We start from the raw sequence: 21,583 nt of genomic DNA on the forward strand, positions 1-21,583 counted from the left end.
TGAGGTAAAAATCAGGCCTGCTGTCCACTGCCAGAAAACATTAGAGGCAGATTGTTAGGACAGAAAGCTCAAGCTGTCCTGTTTGAGTATTGCTACAGCAGGTTCAAGGTGAACATTTCTAAGTGCACTGTAAAGGAAATTGAAGTGAATTGAATTGGTCAGTTTTGCCTGTGTCAGTGTTTTAACACTGTGGAACACAGAAAATGTCCAGAATCGAAAGCTGACTCCGTTCTTTTGCCCCATATTCATCTTGTGATGTCAGAACCACATTACACTGAGGATAAATCAAGAAAAAAAAAAAAAATACGGGATATTTTAAATTCTCTTTGATCTGATCAGATCACAACGCAGTGCGGAGATGTTTGGATGGACACACCAGTGGTTTTTGTTCACATTGTTATCAGACCTTCACCACAAAAGGTCAGAGGTTTTAGAGTCGCTAGAGTCCATCCAGCCATAAAATACATTAGCAGTGTAAAAACACAGAGAGGTAAGGGATGAATATTTATGGTAATTTGAGGGAAAAAAAAATCCCTTTAAATTGCCCAGTGCAACTTAATACTTACCCTGTTGCAGTACTTTACAAAAAGTTGTATTAACTGCTGTTCAGTTTTGTACAATTTAAAAGCTCAGCCTTTACTACTGTACTTTAAAAACATACTGTAAACACAGACTTTAAACAAAGACATTTAAAGAGACCAACTTAAGTGCAGTGGTCAATATGCTACAACTAATGATTATCTTCATTGTCAATTAATCTGCTAATTATTTTCTAGATTGACTGACGGGTCAGTTGGTCTAAAAAAAAATGTCCGAAAATAGTGAAGAATGCCCATCGTCCTTATCTAAAGCCCAGTGACATCTTACCTGCTTGTTTTGTCCATCCAACAAAACCAAAAAATATTTAATTTACTATTAGGTCAGACAAAGTGAAGCAACAACTGGTAACTTTTGAGAAGCTGGAACTAAGTAATCATTGTTTTTTTTGCTTGAAAAATGATTGACAGTCAATTAATTGAATATCTGCTCTCTGTAGCTATATTTTAGGTTCAAGAACAGCATATTCTTGCTCTCCATTTCAATTAATAGACCTCTGGTTGTATAAACTGACTAGATGATACGTACACAGCATTGACCATGAGGTTCCAAATACATCCTTGGAATGGGACGTTGGCTCTGTTGGACGTCTGCTCTACCTCGGCAGGAATACCACCAAGGAAGATACGATGCAAGCTCAGTGGCTGGTCATTGGGAAGTGCTGCATCCCTCTTGGTCTCCTCATCAATCTGAACCACAAAGGATCTGGTAATACACACGCACATACACAAAATATTAAATGGATTATACAGAGAAAAAAATCTTCAACAGTGACAAAAAATACTGTTGCAGAGAAATGAAGCATAAACATAGACTGAACAGACACGGAAACACCGACCTGCCAGGTAGCCTCTCTATGCGCAGTGAGTGCTCCTTCCCATCATTCAGTATGCCTTGCTCAGGTCGTCGGATGACACGACTTGGACTGTGGCTGCCGGTAAACACCAAAACCTCCAGGGACCCTTTGTTCAGCATGACTGAGAGGTAGGGCTGCAGGGGTCGGAGATAAACTATATATTAGCCGAGGACATCTGTACATCCAGACTGCTCTCGGAGGGGGGAGAGGGGATGGAATGGAGAAGTAAAAGTTCAGCTAGGTGCATGCGAGAAGAGCTTTGAATTTCACAATGCACCAGTTCCAACTACCACTACACACACACACACACACACACACACACCATATACTGTATATACCGCCTAAAAAAGGCAATACAGCCAACATTACTGATTGAAAAGGCCTGAAGAGAGGAGATACATGGAATAGGCAACTTAAAAAAAGAAAATGATAATTCTGAGAGAAACTAGCAGGAAATGGAGGGATCCCAGCAAATATTTTGACGTTGAGTAGAAGCCGATATAACCACATTCACCCCTGTTAAAGCTCCATGTTAGTGTAGATGTTTTTTTGTTTTTTGTTTTTTGTTTTTTTAATTTGACCTTTATTTAACCAAAAAAACCTTGTTGAGCCTAAAACACACAAACTCTCCTGGCCAAGGTACGCAGCAGTCACATTGAGCAACAGACTAAAAAGATTTAAAAGATAACAGAAGTTGTGTCCAAAAGATCAGAACCAGACCAAAATGTGATTATAGGCCAACAAGTACCAAGAAAGAAACAATCGCTTCCTAGAAATGACCTAAAGTGGCACTTTAAAAATAACCTCAAAGCTGCATGTGAAAGTTCATTCTTGACCTTGGAGACATTAGTTTGACATTTTTTTGGCCGTAGCTCTCAGCTGTCTTCAATACGGAATAAGTGTCTGGAAAAAGCTAGTATGCAGACCTTGAGTTAATGTTTATTTATTTATTTTTTTCAAACCTAAGAGCAGTCTTACAAGGTCAATTTAATACTATCAAACAATAAATATCCCAAAACATCAATAGCCAGGTGTTTCAAAAAGAAGTAGACATCGGTAGTTGTCTGTAGCTCCTACCTGCTTCATTTTATAACATAAGGATATAAATAATCAATGTTTTCTAGCATCGAAAGGATTTCCAAAGTCCTTTCATAAAGAATTTACCTTGTGCCATATTATCATACAATAATAATGTTGTGCTCAACTTGGATTAAACTCCACATCCATGTCACAATATGTTAAATGTTTGTCAAGACCAGGAGAGGAGAAAAAAGAAGGAACATTGGGAGAAAACAGATAAGATGTGAAGGGAGGAGGAAAGACAAACAGGAAGGAGGAGAGACTGCGGATTAAAGAGAAAGGAAAAGGCAAAAGAGAAAGGGGAGATGAGTGCGGGGAGATGTGGGGCACATAGAGAGAAACTGGGGGGAAATGAGAGAGGCAGGAGAGGAGAGGAGAGCAGGGAGGAAAGGATAACAAGAGATGATTGGAACAGAGAGAACAGGATAATAGGGGGAAGAGATGAGAGGGCAGAGAGCAAAACAGTGAGCGAGATAGAGATGGGGAGAGAGAAAAAGAGAGAGGCAGACAGAGAGGTGCTAGAGAGCAGTGGTGCAGGGTCAGGCTAATTTGAATTTTAATTCACTCTGTGCCAGAGGGCGAAGTGGGAGACAATTTACCACCTGAAAATGGAATTTCAATTTGAGGTCGGGGACAAATTGAACTGAGATGTAGCTACAACATGCCTCTTGCCGCACTGTCTTGCGCGCGCACACACACACACACACAGATACAAAGGCACACACGCACACATACAGTACACAAAGGCGCACAGATGCAGACACGTCACACATGCAGACAATCGGAGATGAACTCACACATACACACAAATTTATATGCCGAAGGAAAGATACACAGAAACACACACAGAGACACATGTAGACATACAACCATGAAACCAAATACAAAGCAGACTGTGGAGCTAACGTGAATGCAAACACCTACGTATACATGCATATACATGCACTAACCCATGTTCATGAGAAAGTCATCGTGTACAACATTCACACAAAAACATACATAGACACACACACACACACACACACCTCTGCTACCTTCAATATTCTGAATCTTTCAGCTCTTGAAGTTTATTCATGTATGATCACTTTTTGGCTTTTGGGTTTAGTGAGTGTTCCTGTTTGGGTGGAGGGTTGTAAAAGTACGGCAGACAAAAAAAGCATGACTGAATTCACAACACAATGCACACAGGGTGGTGAGTGCAAAGACAGCTCATCTTCTTCTCTCCAATTGTTATGTCACTGTAAAAATGGTAAAATGTGTTGTGTATCACCACACCTTGGAGGAACAGTAACTTTAGGCTTTTTTGGCTTTAAAACCAACATTTGAAGGTTGCCACTACACTTTTGAGGGGGGTTGGTTTATTGTACAGTAACACTGCCATCAGTTTTTGTCATTCTTAGGTTATAATGTCATAACAATAGAAACTAAAGCTGAAATAATTAGTCAATTCATTGATTAGCCAATAAGCAGAAAACTAATCTGCAATAATTGTGATAAATGATTATCTTTTTTAAGCAAAAATCCCCAAATTTTGTTGGTTTCAGCTTCTCAAATGTGGATACTGGGACGCTTGTTGTCAACTTGGGGTCTTGAAAATTGTAATGGACACTTTCCACAATTTCGGGCTTTATTTTTATGATTTTATAGACTAAACAATCAGTTAATCGGGAGATTAATCAGTAGAGAAAAAAAATTACGGCTGACTCTGCAGCCCTTATCAAGTTGCACCATCAAGTTGCTGGATGCTGAAATTTGGTAACACCATTGAAAGATGAAACTCTGGAGAGCTGTAGTCTTGCGTAGCTGTGTTCTGCTCAAATTGCAGAGGAGGTCATTTAAAAAACTCAAATTCCTTTTTATACGGTAGAGCAGCTTTGGTGCGCAAATGAATTCTATAGTTTGGATATCTCCAAAAAACAAATTAAAATACCAAATATGAAAATCTTAACTCAAATCTTCGATATTTTTTGCTTGTTAAATGAATGCTAGGAGTTACAAGCCCCTAATCCTCCAAAATAAAGTCCTGTAGCTACAGCAGCATATTAGCTTTCTTTTTATCTGGACAGAGAAAGAAAATCAGAGGTGCTGAAGGCATGGGGACTCTATTTCAAACTCAGATCTTGTCAGTGCTGTTCTTGGATCAGCAAAGTCTCGATATTTTGTGTGACGAGAATTTGTCCAGAAATCTGTTGTTTCCTCCCTCTCATCTTTTGGCCTCATCTTCCCCTCTCCCTTTCGTGCTCTTCTTCTTCTCCTCACTATGCTCTTTTATCTCAGCTTACCATGTTCTGCTCCAAGCTTCTTCCCTTTTCTTCCTCCTTTTCTTTTTATCTCTCCCCTCTGTGTCCATTCTTTCCTACTATCATACTCTCCCTATCTTTTCACTTTCCCTTCCTCTCCTCTCTCCTCATTTCTCTTAAGCTCTGCTCTTTCTCCTCTATCCTTCCTTTCACCTCTAAATCTCCCTCTTCCATCCCTCCATCCTGTCTTCTGTTCCCGTCTCTGTCCCTCTCAAAAACATCCATTAGTCAGGGCCAAGTTGAGTTGATGATGTTTTTAACCTCGCTTAACCCTTCTCCACACACACATACACACACACAGACACACACGCCCTGCCTGCCAGCATAGTTAGTAAAAATAGATTTATGTGTCCAACAACCAGTGATGATGGATAAGCTAGAGGTAACCTCTGTCCTCTCTCTCTCACACACATACATTCATACACACTCCCAAACTTAGATACACTTTCAATTTTGCATTCATGTGAGCAACGTACTCATACCCAATGAGCTACACATACACACAAATGCACACACACAAACACACAGTATGCTAAAACATACATGCGCACACATACACAAACATGGAAATGGACACCCACGCATGCATGCACGCACACAGATATACAAATATTTATGCCTGCAAATATGAATACATTTTCACACACACCACCTACACACCAAATACATGGTGTTTCCAGCAGAGATAAAATGATGGATTTATATATTTATCAGTGATTAGGATGAAAGATGGCAGAATCATTCTAGGGACTTCAAGTATGTATGTGTGTGTGTGTGTGTGTGTGTGTGTGTGTGTGTGTGTGTGTGTTTGTGTGTGTGTGAGAGAGATAGAGTGTGTGAGGGAGTAAGGGAGATTAGATTTTCTTAAGACTAAAAACAATCAGTATAGTTGCCAACAAACTCAAATCTCATTAATATGCACTCATGGAAACTTCACTCACTTAGAGAAATGGTGCTTGTGTGCATGTGTGCGTGTGTTTGCGTAGTCAGCTAAAAGCTAAGGTAACTGCTACACAATGGATGAACAGCCACACTGTGTATGTGTGTTTGTGAATCTGTAAACTGACGTCCCTGTGTGTGTGTGTGTGTGTGTGTGTGTGTGTGTGTGTGTGTGTGTGTGTGTGTGTGTGTGTGTGTGTGTGTGTGTGTGTTTTGGATAAAAGACAATCCAATTAACCCAGCTGCCAACAAATGCAAATCTCATTAATATGCACTTATGAAAACATCTTTCACTTAGGAAAAGTGGACAGTACTTGGGTGTACATTAGTGAGAGTTGAACCCACCTCTCCTGACTGTCTGCGTCTCCTCTTGGAGCTGAAGAGGTTTGCGTTCCGAGCCTGTGGTGAAAAGATTTTCAGAAAAATGTGAGGATAAATGGATAACATTTTATTTTGAGGGTCCTTTAGAGGGTCCTCTAAAATTGAATATATTTAGGTCAAAAATGGAGCAGGTCATTTAAGAAGATTCATATTTTCCCTTTATTTTGTGTCAAATTACATCGTTCTTTCCAGCAAACTTCTTATTAGGAATCCCACCACGTAAAATAAAGCATTACCCTTAAATTTTAACACACTAATATTCAAAACCTGCTTAGAATTACTAAAGTACGTTGTACTGAAGCGAGTTAAAGCTTAAATTAGCAAAAATAGATTAAACCAGACCTGCTGGCTAATTGATGAGGCTCCGCCTACTGCCAACAGTATGGTCCCAGTGTCTGCCAGTGTGCTGAACGACAGGCTGATCTCTGTGCCAACTGTCAGCGACAGTCCACCCAGCTCCATGTATCCTGGCTTGGAGAAACTGACTGTGTACAGGTTCTGTGAGACAGAGATTAAATAGTTTGCAGTTTTCATGTATTTTAGTATACGTCAATGAATGGATGATTTGTTTAGTCCTAAATTTTACATAACACAGTTAGATGGAAAAGTTAAAAAAAAAAAAAAAACACTGAAAAGTAAAAGTAGTGGAAAATATAGCTGAGTTTGGTTGATCAAAATTATGTGACCAGACAAATTCCCTCTGTGGTTTTGGTCAAGGTTTTACTCATAAAAGAGAACATTCAGTTTTACAAAAATTATCAAATGTGCCATCATCCTCTTCTCATTACTTTGACCGTGGTTGCAAAGTGGAAACAGTCACACACACACACACACACACACACACACACACACACACACACACACACACACACACACACACACACACACACACACACACACACACACACACACACACACACACACACACACACACACACACACACACAAAAACTCTCATCTTTCTAGCAGTGCAGAGTGGTTGCTGAAGGATGAGAAAAGACATCAGAGGAATAAAGAGATCTTCAATACGAACACTCTCAACCCTGGGCCTTTATAGTCTTTCATACAGTTTTTATATACTGTATGAACATGGCTGCGTATTTGTTTGTATGAATGGCTCAAGTGTAACGAAATCATGGTGAATGCCTTGTATGGCTTTGAAAACTAATTTATACACTACCGGTCTATAACACAGAGAGCAAAAAGGTAATAAGGTAAGTGGTAGACTGGCCAAGGTAAAGAAAAAAAAAAAAAAAGAAAAAAAAAGTTTAGGTCACCAAGAACAAAAAAAATCATGTACATTTCATAGAAAACAGGCCTTTTTCAGAGATTATGAAATTGGTTAGTTTACAGCTTTCCTGTGGCAATGGACCCTCTGGTGCATTATTAGGACAATACTGTACTGCAGCAAGTAGTACTGTATATTGCTATGGGAACAATGAAAGACCGACTGGCTGGTCAGGGGCTCATCCTGTCAGCAAAATAGTGACCCAAAACATTTGAAGAAAAGAAGGAGACAGTGGCTTCAAATGATGGAAGACCAACACAGTCTCCAGACTAAAACCTCATGGAGCTGGTTTGGGATAAAGTGGTGAGGAGGTGAAAGCAAAGCGACGTGCAGGTACAACACATTTGTGGGAACTTCTGTATCAGTGTTGGGACAAACGTTGCAAAAAATATTAATTAATCAATCAAAAATTAATCAAAAATTTAGATTAAATTTAGGATTTAAGATTCCATGATTCCTTAAAAAAAAACAAAAAACTTATTTCTTTGTTGTCCATGCTTTCATTTCAGAAAAACTGAGATATTACACTGTAAATTTCAGTAACAACAGGTAAATGGGGGTGATCTAAAACTTTTGACCAGTAGTGTATGTGTGTGTATAATTTAGAGGAAAACAACGTATGAATGACGCAAAATTAAAAGGGAATTGTGGAAGTGTATATACAGTCCAGACTGTAAGTATATAACATTCACACATTTTTTGCTCTTGAGGCTCTGTGCTTCAGCACATTAAATTTGAAATAAAATAATGGATAGTAAATTAAAGTGACATTATAATGTCACTTTAATTTACTATCCATTATTGAAAGAAAGTGCACTTTTGTGCATGAACTAACCTAACAATTTAGTAGCCAAGTGTCCAACTGCTTTCAAACCTCTAAATTTTGGGCACTATGCGTTAAAAAGACTACATCTCCCACACAATTCTTTTTATATTGATGTAAACCTACTCAAATTAGAGCTTGAGAGTTGGCCCTTTAATGTGGTATCCATTGTTTAATTTCAAACTGAATGTGAAGTGAAATCGTTATGGTCCAGACTGTAATTTAGGATTGTATTAATTCATACATAAATAGTTTGTATGTGCATGAGGAAAATGAAAAAGTCATAAGATAGCTTGAACTGTCTGACCTCTCTTTCTATTTTGTTTTGCAGAAAGTCACTAGTTTTCTTGGGAAGATTTATGTAAAAAAGCAATGGATTGAATGGCAAATGAAAATGAAAGAGAGACGCTCATTTACATTACATTTATTCATTTGGCAGACGCTTTTATCCAAAGTAACTCACAGGTGAGGGACAACACTAAAGCTTCAGTACAGTAGGAGACCTTGAAGTAAGTGCTAGATATATTCAAAAGACAAAGTGCAAGGAGAGCAGGTAAAGAAGTGCACCAAAAGTGGGCAGTAAGTGCTAGTTAGGCCTGTTGGGGTGTTAGGTCTTAGGAGAGGAGGTGCTCTCGGAAGAGATGAGTCTTCAAGAGATTCTTGAAGATAGTGAGGGACGCCCCTGCTCTGATAAAATTGGTAGCTCGTTCCACCATCGGGGAACCACAAACGAGAAAAGAATGGACTGTGATTGCCTTGTGTGCAGGGATGGCAATGCCAGACGACATTCCATGGAGGAACGTAGTGGCCGAGAAGGAGCATAACCTTGTATGATTGAGCTCTAGTAGATGGGTGCAGACCCAGACGTCACTCTTTAGGCAAGCGTTAGTGACTTGAGTTTGATCCAGGCGGCCATCGGTTGCCTGTGGAGTTCAATGAGCAGCGGAGTGACATGTGCCCTTTTGCGCTGATTGAAAACCTGACGCGCTGCCACATTCTGGACCATCTCTAAAGGTTTCACTGCGCGTGAAGGGAGGCCTGCTAGAGGGCCACTGAATTAGTTGAGGCGAAAGATAACCATGGCCTCTACTCAAGTGAGAAGCAGGAGAGGCAGGGTCAAGAGCAGATGAGGAGGTTATCGCTCAGTTTATACATGCTGACCTTTCAAAATTCTGATTCACTGTATTTAATGTTAATTTTCCATATACATATACATTCACCCTCTATTTAGTCACATTCTGACCCCTTACACACATACACATGATAAATCACTTGAACAGTAGCATGTGACACTACAAGTAGAGAATCTCACTATCATACAGAGAGGTTTCGACATATCTGTGTAAGGCAAAGACTATGTTGTAGATGCTTAACTTTACATGTTATATCCTGTACTATCTCCATCAGAATATAAATTATTGAGAAAACATTAAATACATTTTATAGCATACAACACTGAATCTACAATACAGTATATAAACGCAAGTCAATAGGCATACCTCTGCAATATAATCTGAGCATTTTAAGAGTTTAAATATACTGCAGAACTATAAATCTACAACTAAGTGGACACTCTTACCTCTACATTACATCCTTTAGTGACCCCAGTATAATCTGAACTGCTGAGGAGACTGTAGGGAGTTCTGGAGACTTCAATCTCCCGAAGACAGCCTGCATACCGCCTGAGAGTGACCTCTGACCTATAAAGAAATCGAAATAATTTTCCTAGAGAGTATATATGGATGAAGATACTGGAAATACTGGAGATACATGGGCTTTCCTGTCTCTAAGCAGTGTAGTGTCATTAAAAAATATTGAGATACTGCAGCAGTGAAGCTATTGCATCATGTATCCAGAAGCAGAGTGACATCTGGATGTCAAAAACAAGAATAATCTGAATATGGCGTTTGTCCATATTAATACATTTGCATTTGTTATAATTATCAATTTTTAGCATAATTTATTTCTATGTAATGTCAGGCTTTGTTCAGGTTGCAGTATTATTCAAGACGAAAACAGAAATATCCAGGGTCAGATAATCTTGAATCACACTGAACATTATTAGCAGTGCAATGCACCATATTGTAATTGTTTCCAGTCAATCAGGGACATCTTCTGTAGCTCAGCAAAAACTGTTTCTCACAGTGCTACAAAAACACAGTAGAGACACTTAGATCCTAAAAATACAATTTGAACAGGATTAGGGCAATAATGCCTGTAAGGCAGAGTCATAAGTGTGAGAAGATGCACCTAAATGTTTCTGAGCAGCCAAACGTCAAATTCAGATTAATAAAGGATAAAGAAAGTGGTTTCCAGCCGCCATGTGTAAGAGCAGGAGCCTTAGGTGGGGTAGCCAAGATACAACACACACATTCACTGTGGGCTATACAGCATCATCAGCATGGGTAGGCCTCATGCAGAGGGCAATTCACAGTAAATTACACTATGTGTCTGATAATGAGATTTATTTATTCATGTATTTACCTGGCTGTCATGCTGTTAGGACAAAACACCATATTAAAGCATTAGCACACTTCTCAAACACAGTTTTCAACTAATGACTAATTTTCCCTAGTCAAGTTTTTTCTGCTCAACCTGCTGGGACATAGATGTTTTGATGACAGACTACAAGGTGCGAAAGAGTTCTAACTGGTTGTGAATAGGCTGATTGTTCTGGGTCAACAGAAAAATCTTTATAGCACTGGAGTGTCAAAAGAAATTTTACATAACGAAATAACTAGAATCATTAGGAAGACAGTCTTCATTATCTTCAAAATAATTGAAGATCCTGCCTTTACTTTGAATGCAAAACAAATTATCCCAATATTCTCCATATATACTACAGCCTTCTTTAAAATGAATCCATATATATATATGAGCGTGTTTAAATTAATATTTGAATGAATTACAACAGTGTTTGCGTGTACCTGTAGTTTCCAATTGTCGGCAGACCTCCAAAATAGATTTTCTGGTTTTCCTTGAGATTCAGACCAGTAGCTGAACCCTGAGATGTGACCAATATCTTCTCCTCAGCACTGCTGTCAATGTCCACAACAGTCAACGTGGCTTTGTAAACAGTAAGAGACATAAATAACAATAGAACAGGCAGATAAGGATTGTATGTGTCTTCTCCTGATACAATTATAAGCCCAGATATTTGACCATTTGTCCGTTGTTTTCATTATTGTACGTACCTTGTTTCTTGTTCCTCGACATGGTGAGGGATTTCCAGCTTCCATCATTATGGCGGTGAGCTGATATGGCACTGCCAACCCCTGACCCAAGGTCAAAGTTCATCTTCACCTTGCCCTCTGACAGCTCCAGGGACATAAAGTCCTTCTATACATAGCAACAGCAAGAAAAAATGTGCTGTGAGGCACTGACGTTTGTACCAACGTTTCTACAGTAACATTGGGAGCAAGAGAGAAAAATCAGCCAAGAAAAACATGAGCCAAGAAAAACATGAAACACAAAACAAGGGAAGAAGTTCTACCTACATCTAACACTAATAACACAAAAAGCTGGTGCTCTCAATGCACAGGTAAGAATAATACTATGCACACAGCTTCATTACAGTACAAAATGAATGTAGCCACAATATTAAACGCTTTTTAAGTTTTGTGATAGTGGAATGCCCAACTTTTTGAAGACTAAAAAAAACACGTTTTTAATTGAATGATAATGGACTATGAGTTTATTCAAGGAAAGGTGATCTACACAGCGAAGTTTTAACTTTTTATTTCAAGTGAAGCAGGGTCTCTCCTGGATGTTAACCCTGACATTTCCAATGATTAACCTTGGAGTTTCATACTCTTGCTTTGTTGCTCCATACATACCATATCTTCAGTAGCCAGATACATGAGCAGGGCCTCAGAGGAGAAAGTGCGGAACTTAAAGGTGACAGTGGAAACATTGGGGTTCCACCTTGTGGGTCGTCCCACCGCGGCATAGCCTTCGCCATCAAGCTGGACTATTCCCTCACCATCTGAGCGCTGGGGGCTATAAAAACACAGATGTTTTTTTTATTTTTTCGTGTCTTTCCCATTCAACTGTAAAGTTTGAAATGTCACAAAAAGTAAAATGCAAAGTAGTAAAGATGATGAAATGGACTCTTGAATACTAAGCAAAAAACAAGTTTCCTGAGAAAATTGACTTAACAAACAGTTTTAATCTCAAAAGTTGTATTTTACAACACCACCCAGTAAGATAAACTTTTATAAAAGTGAATGATTTTGTAACATCCAGTAGATACAGGGGATGCATAATAATAACAGTAAACAAAGAGAAAAAAAAGGAAAAAATATTAAAATTTATGAAAAATATTAAAAATTTGTGAACAAGTGTTTGTATACCTGACAACACATCCTTTACAGTCTCCCTGTCTCTCTCTGTAGTTCCACAGTCCAATGGGTTTACCATCCAAGAAGGTTTCCCCCATGCAGCCTGTGAATGTTGTTGTTCTCACTGCCTCTGCTTTCTAAAAGATGGAAAGAGAAAAATAACAATGAGAAACAGACAGACAGGTTGTTATACACACACAGAGAGACAGACAGATACCTTGACAGTGCCGAGTATTCCTCCTACAAACAGATAGGCGTTCTGGTCAACGTCCAAGATAGTGTAGGCCGTGGGCGAGTTGGCGCTGGCCGGGGTCGGCATCATACCAGCCATAGAGCCTTCCAGAGGATATACTGATATGGTACCATTCAACCCATTACTGGAGACAGAGAGAAGGAGAGAGAGAGAAAGAGTTTGATCTTATTTTGTTTGCCATTCTGTATTTTCCAGGAAGACATTTACACTGGCTGAAGATGTTAGAGTAACTTGGAAATAGTTTTTATGAAACCTCAGTGCTAAAGATGAATGATAGAAACACAATGTGGAACCAGTTTGTAGCAGTGGCACCTCTGAGCTGTACAATGAGATTAATCTCCCACCTTGGAGTTTGTTTTCAAAGCAGGAACAGTATTTCTGTATCATGTAGGGAAACATTTTTAAGAATGATAGTCTTTGTGATTCGAATGGAAAACACCAGTGGGAAATCCCTCGGATGGAAATGCATGGTTCAGGTGGGATGTCTGCTTGGTGTGAATGGGTCTTGTGTTGGATGTTCTGTATACAGCACCACTTCAGCTTTCACAGATAAAAAATGGATCTGCTAGATTACACTGTACCTTCGTAATGATGTGCCATGGGCTGACAAGGCTGCAAACTATTGATTTTCCATGTGAAGCAACATGTTTTCTTCAGCAATGTGAATGAAATTATGTCCTGTGGTTGCTAAGTTGGTTTATATATACATATATATACATATAGATATATATATACACACACACACACGTATACATATAAATGCATACATACATATACTAATAAAATCTGACCATTCTTTGTAGTGTCGTCAACATCAGTGTTGGCTTTGGAAGCACGTTTGAATGAGAAACGGTGTATGCATGTGTGTCAGAGCAACAAAGCATATGCATTTACTGTATGTATATGTGTGTGCACACTTCTTACCGAGATGCCTCTATTCTGTGCCAGTTCCCGTCATGGATGGTGTGATGGGGATACTCGACCCTCCCCACACCTGAACCCACGTCCCATAGGAAGTTCACCTTTCCCTTACGCATTTCTAAGGCCAAGAAATCAACCTGAGACACACAGAAGACATATAAACTGTATAAACTGTTTTTGAAATAGGAAATTGTGCACTATTTTGTCTGTGATAACTCATTTTGTCAACAGACCACTAAATGAGCTGAAGTCAACTGGACGGATATAGGATATGTGGGGAGGGGGAGAGATAAAGAAATATAGATGCAATGAAAAAGCACTTTGTTTATATTATTTAGGTTCGGTTTTACTGTATCCAGAAGCCAGATTACTTCTAGTCAGACATGCAATTTAGGCAATGAAATTTGCCTCACAGGGCCGCATGGCCGCAATGTAACTACAAACGGAACGTGGGTTGGAGGAAAGTAACTCAGTCAGTAGTGGAAATGACCACCCGAGTCCTTTAGCAGTCTCTGGGCATTTTAGTCTGACATAAATGTACACTGTGAATGACTGCAGTATAATCAGATAGCGGGTAAAATAAAAAAAGGTCAAATTTAGGTTTTAATTCAGGCAAGATGTGCATACTGATCATCAGACATCACAAATCTCAGTGATGGCCAGGTTGTCAGATACACTTCTGGCAATCAGTTGCAATGCAGTGTATCTCAAACTGTGCAAAGAATGAACTGGAACACATTTGCTTAAAGTCAAATAGTTTAATATAAAGATTCTGCAATGAACTAGAATTACTGCCTCACGGTTGTATGCCTCCAACCAGTCAAGTTGCAGTTTACATCCATGTCTGTCCAGACTCATATATTATATGCAGTGAAGACTTTGATGGAATTTAGTAAAAGGTATTACGTGTATTTTATCGTAATTACTGTAAGAATTCTTGAGTTATGGCCAAAAGCGTGTTTTGCCAGCTCACAGTGACCTTTACCATTGACCACCGAATTCTAATCAGTTCATCCTCGAGTCCAAGTGAACATTTGTGCCAAATTTGAAGAAATTCCTTAGAAATCACGTTCACGAGAATGGGACGGATGGACAACCCGAAAACATAAAGCATATTACAACGCATTATGAAATGCATTGTCCATAGCATTTAAACTACATTTTGCTGAAAATTGTATATTGCAGTGCTTCGTTTTTGCTCCTGAGATGACAGAACACAGGAGTTATGCAACACCACTGGCAGTGATGTAAAATGATGGTGATTAATAAGTGTCGAAAATCTGAATTTATTACTCACTACAGAGAACCTTACAGGGTATTCATCATGTGGGGAATAGTAAAAGAGTGAACAGTGAAGTGATTTCACACCCAGCTCTGATCTATTCTGAGGGTACAAAGGCTGAAGTTTTCTCCATCTGTCTCTGTAAGTGGATTTTCACAGGATCTTTGTGTATTTTGATTAATGATCTTATTCCTTATGTATGAGCCAAAAAATTAATAAGAGAATTTTGAGCATATGCTCTCATCTGGGTGCTGTCTCTGAAGTGCACATACACAGCATTATTATTCATATAGTATTATGCACAATTAGAGATTATTAGGGACCCACATTTGAAGACAAAAATAACACACATACACACAAAGGCATACACACTTATCTTTCTAGTCTCTCCAGGGTAATGGCGATTATTCATTAGCACAGATCACAGGGCAGCATCGTTATTATTCAACTAGCATTACACACTATTAGTGAAATGTTAGAGGTGCACACACAAACACACACACAGCATTACTATTCATACTGAATTCTTCGCAATTATAGAGTATTAGTGAGAGACACACAGACACAGACACACACGTGCATATGCGTTCAAGACTTCCCAGTCAGATGAAGCAAAGCAGTGATTTCTCAGGGGAAATCACGCTAAAGCAGATAGCAACATAAACTTGTTCTTAATTGTTGCTGCTCGTTAGGACACACAGATATCCATACACATGTATTCACATATATGCACACTTTGGGATTATCAGCGGTGCCTTAAAACAGCAGTGTGCTGTGTTTATAGGGGCGTTGGTGAGTATGTGTCAAGAAGTATTAATTATTCTCATATTAGACAAATCATTCTGGGAGTACGTGTGTGCTTCCCTCTGTGCACATGTATACTTGTTTGTGTGTGTGTGTACTTCTTTTTATATGCCGATGGGAACTGTAGCCTGAATGCACACTAACCCATGGGGACCCGTGTCCATATGGGGACAAAAATTGAGGTCCCCACGGCAAGAGACTGCTTTTTGAGGGTTAAGATTTGGTTTTAGGGTTACGGTTAGAATTAGGTTTAGGATAAGGATTGGGGCTAGGCATTTATTTGTGATGGTTAAGGTTAGGTCAAGGCGCTAGGTAACGCCTTATATCAATGAGTGTCCCCATAGGGATAGTGGAACAAGTCTCTACCTCTATATCTCTCGGTGTGAGTGTGTGGGTACAGTTTGGCATTTTCAAGTACGATAAATGCTACACAATATCAGCACCTCAACATTATATTAAATATGAATAATGCTTTAATATGAAACATTTTAAAAAATTTTAACTGGCAACTGGATTTGTCAGCAATAATACCAGAGCCACATACTGCAGACGAATTTTGGCCATTTTTTTTTTTTTTTTTACACAGAGCCATAGAGATGTATTAGTTATCGACAAAGACTTAATGAGTGTTAACATACGGTAATGCATTATTATCATGGAAATGTATGTTGTCGAAAATGCAGATGAAAAAAAACTATTCCAAATGATAGCTATAGGTCTCTACATACATGATAAATTACAAGTAAAGAAACAGTTTTGGTTTTCTTGTGTAACTGGGGTTTTCCTAATTTACAATAAGCAGCTACCAATAATCCACTGTCTTGTGGAAATGTTTTTGGTATTTTGGTCAGTTCTAAAGTGAAAAAAACCTTTTTTGTGGTTTAAGATTACAGTTGAGTTAAGACATATAGTGGATCTGATCAGGGAAAAACTGTAAGTCACACTGTCTTTCCATATATAATTATGAACATACAATTCAAATGAGAGTGTATCTACTAACATAGTTTTGACAGTATATTTAATTCTAAGAGCCTAATTATTAAATAAAGAGACATTTATTGCATTTGTGCTCATTTGTGCTGTGTACTCAGCAAGTAAGTGAACAGTATACTTACATATTTGGCAGATCCCAGGTAGAGGAGCAGGTTATCAGGTGTTGTGGTTTTAACATGAAGGACGATGGTGTTGTACCTCCCTTTCCTGATTTCAGGGCGGTAACTACGGAGACAGTCACCACCTGATGACACTGATACTTTGATCTGGAAGGAGGAAGACAAAGAAGAGAAATAAATAAAGTTTCCACATAGAGAATTTTGCATAAATGCTTTCACCTTTTAGTATTTTTGTTTGTATTTGTATGTAATTAAACAAAAGCATTGCAGACCTGGGTTAAAGTTAGTCTGGTTAGTCTGGCCAGCATCTTTCCAGTGTTTACTATAAACCTTGCCGTTACTTTTATAAAGTTACCAATGTCACCTAAACTGACTTTTTGTATTAGTAGTGAGAGAGTACAACTACTGAATTTTGAAAATTGCCTGTTTTACTTACTGAAGATTTCAGTAAAAGTTTTAGAACAATATTTAAATCAAATATTTATTACAGAAATCCTACCTCAAATCATACAAGGAAGTCTTAAATAACGAAAAAGCAGCTTTTGAGAGAAGAACAATACAATGTAAGAAATGGTAAATTTAAATTTAGGAATTTATGAGCCGTAAAATTTAAAATCAAAGTAAACGATTGTACAACTGCTGTTGAGGACATGATTGTGTTATGATACGCTTAAACTCTCCTTAAATATGATCAGACTGATAGTTGTACATGTCAGTGTGTTGACAACTTACTGAGTTAGCTTGTTTCCTGGCTTGGTTGATCAGTTCCTTGATTTGTGAGATGTTTCGCTTCAAATTGTCCTGCAGCTTTTTGATTGGCTGCAGCTTCTCCAACAGCCTATCAGCTTCATCCTCTAAGTCCTTCACTTTAGCTCCTGCAGCATGGACTGGGAGTGGAGAGAGATAAAGTACAGCAGTGATACAGAAAGGCACGGTAGTTGCTAACATTAACACTATCCAGTATATAATAGCTGAGAGAGCGCGGCAAACTAGCGTGTAAAGAGTGTGGAAAAGACGGCAAATAATGGCAGCTGAAGAGGTCTTTGATATTACTCAAAGGAGGACGGGAATCATGGAGGAAGAGCAAGAAAGATTGAGGAGCCAGTGAGAGACGAACCATTAGTGCATTGCAGCATTCAAAGAAAACCTTTTCTACACTATTCACTATTGTATATTGTAAAGGCTTGAAATTGAACAAGACGGAAATAAAAACAAAGAAAAAAGAGAGAGAGAGAGAGAGAAGAAAGAGGAAAAAAGTTCCATGCTTTGCAGTATGCAGAGCTCTCATGCTCTAGCAGGGCAGAGTAGAACAGAAGCATTATTAGAAGCAATTACTGTTTACTGGATAGATAGTAAATATGGTCATCAAATTAATGGGTGGTGCCCCAATACTGTAGTTGAAATCAGATTATATTGAAATCAATGATATTGATTATACCGCAGAGCAAACATCAGCATAATTATTTTTATTTGTATTTGAAGTGATGATTTTAAGGGTTCATGCTTATTATGGTGCACTGTGAAGCCTTTAAATGTGAAGAAACGTGTATTGGTAGAGAGTTAACATTACTCTCAACATTACTCTGTAATTACAACATTGTATTGGTACACCACTTACAGTAAATAGTACTTATATTTAGGTAAGTGAAATATACATACTGATGGCTGTGGGGATTGAAAAAAGAGAGACAGAGAAAAAAATATCAGGTTGTGGTTGAAGTTATCATAATTTACCAATTTCATGTGGCTCTGAGAAAATAACTTCATATCTCCAATGAGTCGAGGAACTACGGTAAAGCAGCCTTATTTTCAGATCGAGGATTAGATGGAGGACAGATTGCCATCAAAAATACTTAATTACTAATTCTTTCTGCTATTTTCATTATCATCTGTATAAGAAATGTGTATTTTGTGAATAAACAGTCCTTAGCGCCTTTTTTTTCCCCAGAGGTAAATGCTTTACAACCCAAATTAAAAGGGGAAATTTTATTACTGATAAACATGCCAGGAGAGAAAAAAAAATTCTGGTTAAATTGTGAGATTTTATTATCATTTCATTGTTCTTGATAGAAATTCTCATTGGGTTGTCTGTGTTTTATTACTGGAATATGATACTATGTAAACAGCCAGAGTTAAAGCACTTTACTGTTTTTCTCGGGGTCCTGGATCATCTGATTGGCTGCGTTCACAGTGTCTTCCAGCTCGCTGTAGTTCCTCTGTAGGCCACGGAGTCGCAGATTCAAATCTCCAAGGCGTTCGAGGACATCTATGGCTGTGGCATTGGCGTCAGCTGCTACAGCCTTCGTGGCTGCTAGCTTTGCTGCTGTGTCTGTCAAAGAAAAAATAATAAAAACAGAAACATAAAGATACAAATTACATACATTAATCAGTGGCATTGCATTATTAAGCCTGTGCCAATAGATGGGCTTTGTGATGCATGGTGCTGCTAACGATGTGTTATTAAAAACGAGATACTGTTCAGTCAACATGATGGATATGGTGTTTTAATAAACATTTCTGGTGGAATTTATCAGTATGACACCATTGTGCTAGCATATTGGAGGCCTTTCACCTGAGCTGATTCTAATGTTAGATATTAGATCAGACAAGTATGAATATATTTATTTGTTGCTTCTGCCTTGTTTGGTAGTTGACAGTAGGGGATAGGAGTTAAAAACAGAAACAAACAGAAGATAGATCCAGGCCAGATTTGGAGGCAGGAAGTGGCACTGACTCAGTAGTATGACTTTAATTTGAAGCAATTTTGAACTGACATCGCATCACATACACAAGTTGTGTCTCCAAGTCCACATGACATACCACTGTAATTCTAATTCAACATTACTTCGTCCATCTTCTCATTGGTTTTGAGAGTACTGCTCCAATGGACAACTGAAAAAGAGCTGCTACTAACAGCTGGAAAAATTTAAAACAAATTGGGACCATAAGGGCAATTTTAATTCTTTTTGTTCCCAAATTGGAAATTTTCGGAAATAGATAATCTTTAGTATCAATCATTTAACCAAAAAATGGTAACCCGCATTCATTTCTTTTATATTAACTACTAAATCAGGGTATTATTCAGATTAGCACATAATTGATACTTTAAAATATCAGTAAGTAGTGTGGGAAGGTTTCAGTTTTTGTCATGTAATCTAGGCCCACCTGACAAGTAGGCGAGGATACTGTATAAACAAAATTATCCTGCTGACTCCATATATTATAGGCAGGGCAGGTGGGTCGCTTCTTTTCACTAACACTTTGTCCTTAGTAATTATCAACCCCTGCCTCGGGAACGACTCTTCCCTCATATCACAGGATTTGTCCTGTAGATGTCTGGCCATAAATAAACTTGTTTTGGTACAATGGGTGGTCATTTCATTATTAGATTTTAGGGGTTAAATTGAAACTGTAATCCCCATCACACCAGTACATAATCAATGCTGAACATCAGGCCTAACCATACATGATTGATTGTGTTATCAGGTTGGGTAAATCCTATGAAAATCAGACCGATAATCTTTTGGTGTCTAGCAATCCAACCTACTGTGACATGTTACGATTACTGTTATTTCGAGCCCACTCACAGGGATTTAAACTGAAAGTCAAAATGTTGTTTTAACCTCTGGGTCTCATCCATTTACAATTTGTAGTAGCTACATCTAACTTTTTTCTGCATGTTGATCCAAACGCAACCATGTGTATCACTTTGGTTCAACCACCTCGCTATCACTGCAGTGCATTTCTGTGTGTCTGTGTGTATCTGAGAGTATTGACATGTGTCAAGTTGAGTTACCAGAGCAACTGACCTCTATCTGCACGCTGATATTGATCCACTCTCTCTTTATCTCCCACGTGCGCACACACACTCTCGCTCATACACACCGTGTATTTGTGCTGTCATACCATTGGGGATAGCGTTGAGCGTTGCCATGGTTCCATTGACTGCTTTGAGCAGGTCTTTGGTTTTGTCTCTTGCTGCTTTAACTCTGCCCTTCAGCCCGGTCACACTATCTGCATTCTCTACACAAACACAGACACACACACACACAAAGTAAACGATGGTGATGGTTTGATTTGATGCCCAGGCTGTCTGGCAATAAAATCACTTCCCTCACCTCTCTAAAGGGGAAAAGTGACTGACAGTAAGGCACAGAGAGAAAGACGAAGAGCAACACTGATGGCTGATGAAGTTGTTCAAATGAATAAGACTCAGTATTTGTTGTACTGTATATATGATCATTTCTATACCATTACTGTAATCCACTAATTGACTGAAGCTCTTTGTACAACAATCAACAAATAGTAGCGTACCTATATCCTCGTACTGTCTGTTGAATACAATATACTGTGTAGTATGTTTTGTGTGAAATATATTGTATGTTTGCATTGTTATATTATACACATATAGACATTACCGTTGACATCATTTTGCAGTTGTTTAGCTTGGTTCAGCAGTCTTTGACTCTTGTGAAGGGCACCCTGAGCTGCATCCTTTACTGGGACCTCTGGACCTAAAGCCTAAACACATATACACATACGGATGTACAGAGAGCAACAGCAAAATGTGTGACTTCACGTTCACAAAAATGCTTCCAGAATGCAGT

General features: G+C 38.6%; 1 protein-coding gene across 6 annotated transcripts in view; it reads right to left on the reverse strand.

Annotated features, from left to right (window-relative positions):
- Nucleotides 1-21,583, reverse strand: part of lama2 (laminin, alpha 2) — a 197,738-nt gene that overhangs the window by 17,114 nt on the left and 159,041 nt on the right. For 3 of the 6 annotated variants that reach the window (XM_040125507.1, XM_040125502.1, XM_040125506.1), the window contains exons 45-62: nt 21,395-21,497; nt 20,883-20,999; nt 19,123-19,305; nt 18,636-18,641; nt 17,709-17,863; nt 16,980-17,123; nt 13,782-13,915; nt 12,822-12,981; nt 12,617-12,741; nt 12,101-12,263; nt 11,459-11,603; nt 11,192-11,330; nt 10,749-10,760; nt 9,844-9,964; nt 6,496-6,651; nt 6,118-6,171; nt 1,436-1,587; nt 1,126-1,302 (exon numbers count right to left, since the gene is read on the reverse strand). In XM_040125507.1, coding sequence (XP_039981441.1) covers nt 1,126-1,302; nt 1,436-1,587; nt 6,118-6,171; nt 6,496-6,651; nt 9,844-9,964; nt 10,749-10,760; nt 11,192-11,330; nt 11,459-11,603; nt 12,101-12,263; nt 12,617-12,741; nt 12,822-12,981; nt 13,782-13,915; nt 16,980-17,123; nt 17,709-17,863; nt 18,636-18,641; nt 19,123-19,305; nt 20,883-20,999; nt 21,395-21,497 — 2,246 coding nt within the window. The remainder of the gene's footprint in view (nt 1-1,125; nt 1,303-1,435; nt 1,588-6,117; nt 6,172-6,495; nt 6,652-9,843; nt 9,965-10,748; nt 10,761-11,191; nt 11,331-11,458; nt 11,604-12,100; nt 12,264-12,616; nt 12,742-12,821; nt 12,982-13,781; nt 13,916-16,979; nt 17,124-17,708; nt 17,864-18,635; nt 18,642-19,122; nt 19,306-20,882; nt 21,000-21,394; nt 21,498-21,583) is intronic. The other 3 variants (XM_040125503.1, XM_040125504.1, XM_040125505.1) reach the window with 3 other exon arrangements.

This window comes from Xiphias gladius, chromosome 4, assembly GCF_016859285.1.
Source record: "Xiphias gladius isolate SHS-SW01 ecotype Sanya breed wild chromosome 4, ASM1685928v1, whole genome shotgun sequence".
In the NCBI taxonomy this organism is placed as follows: domain Eukaryota; kingdom Metazoa; phylum Chordata; class Actinopteri; order Istiophoriformes; family Xiphiidae; genus Xiphias; species Xiphias gladius.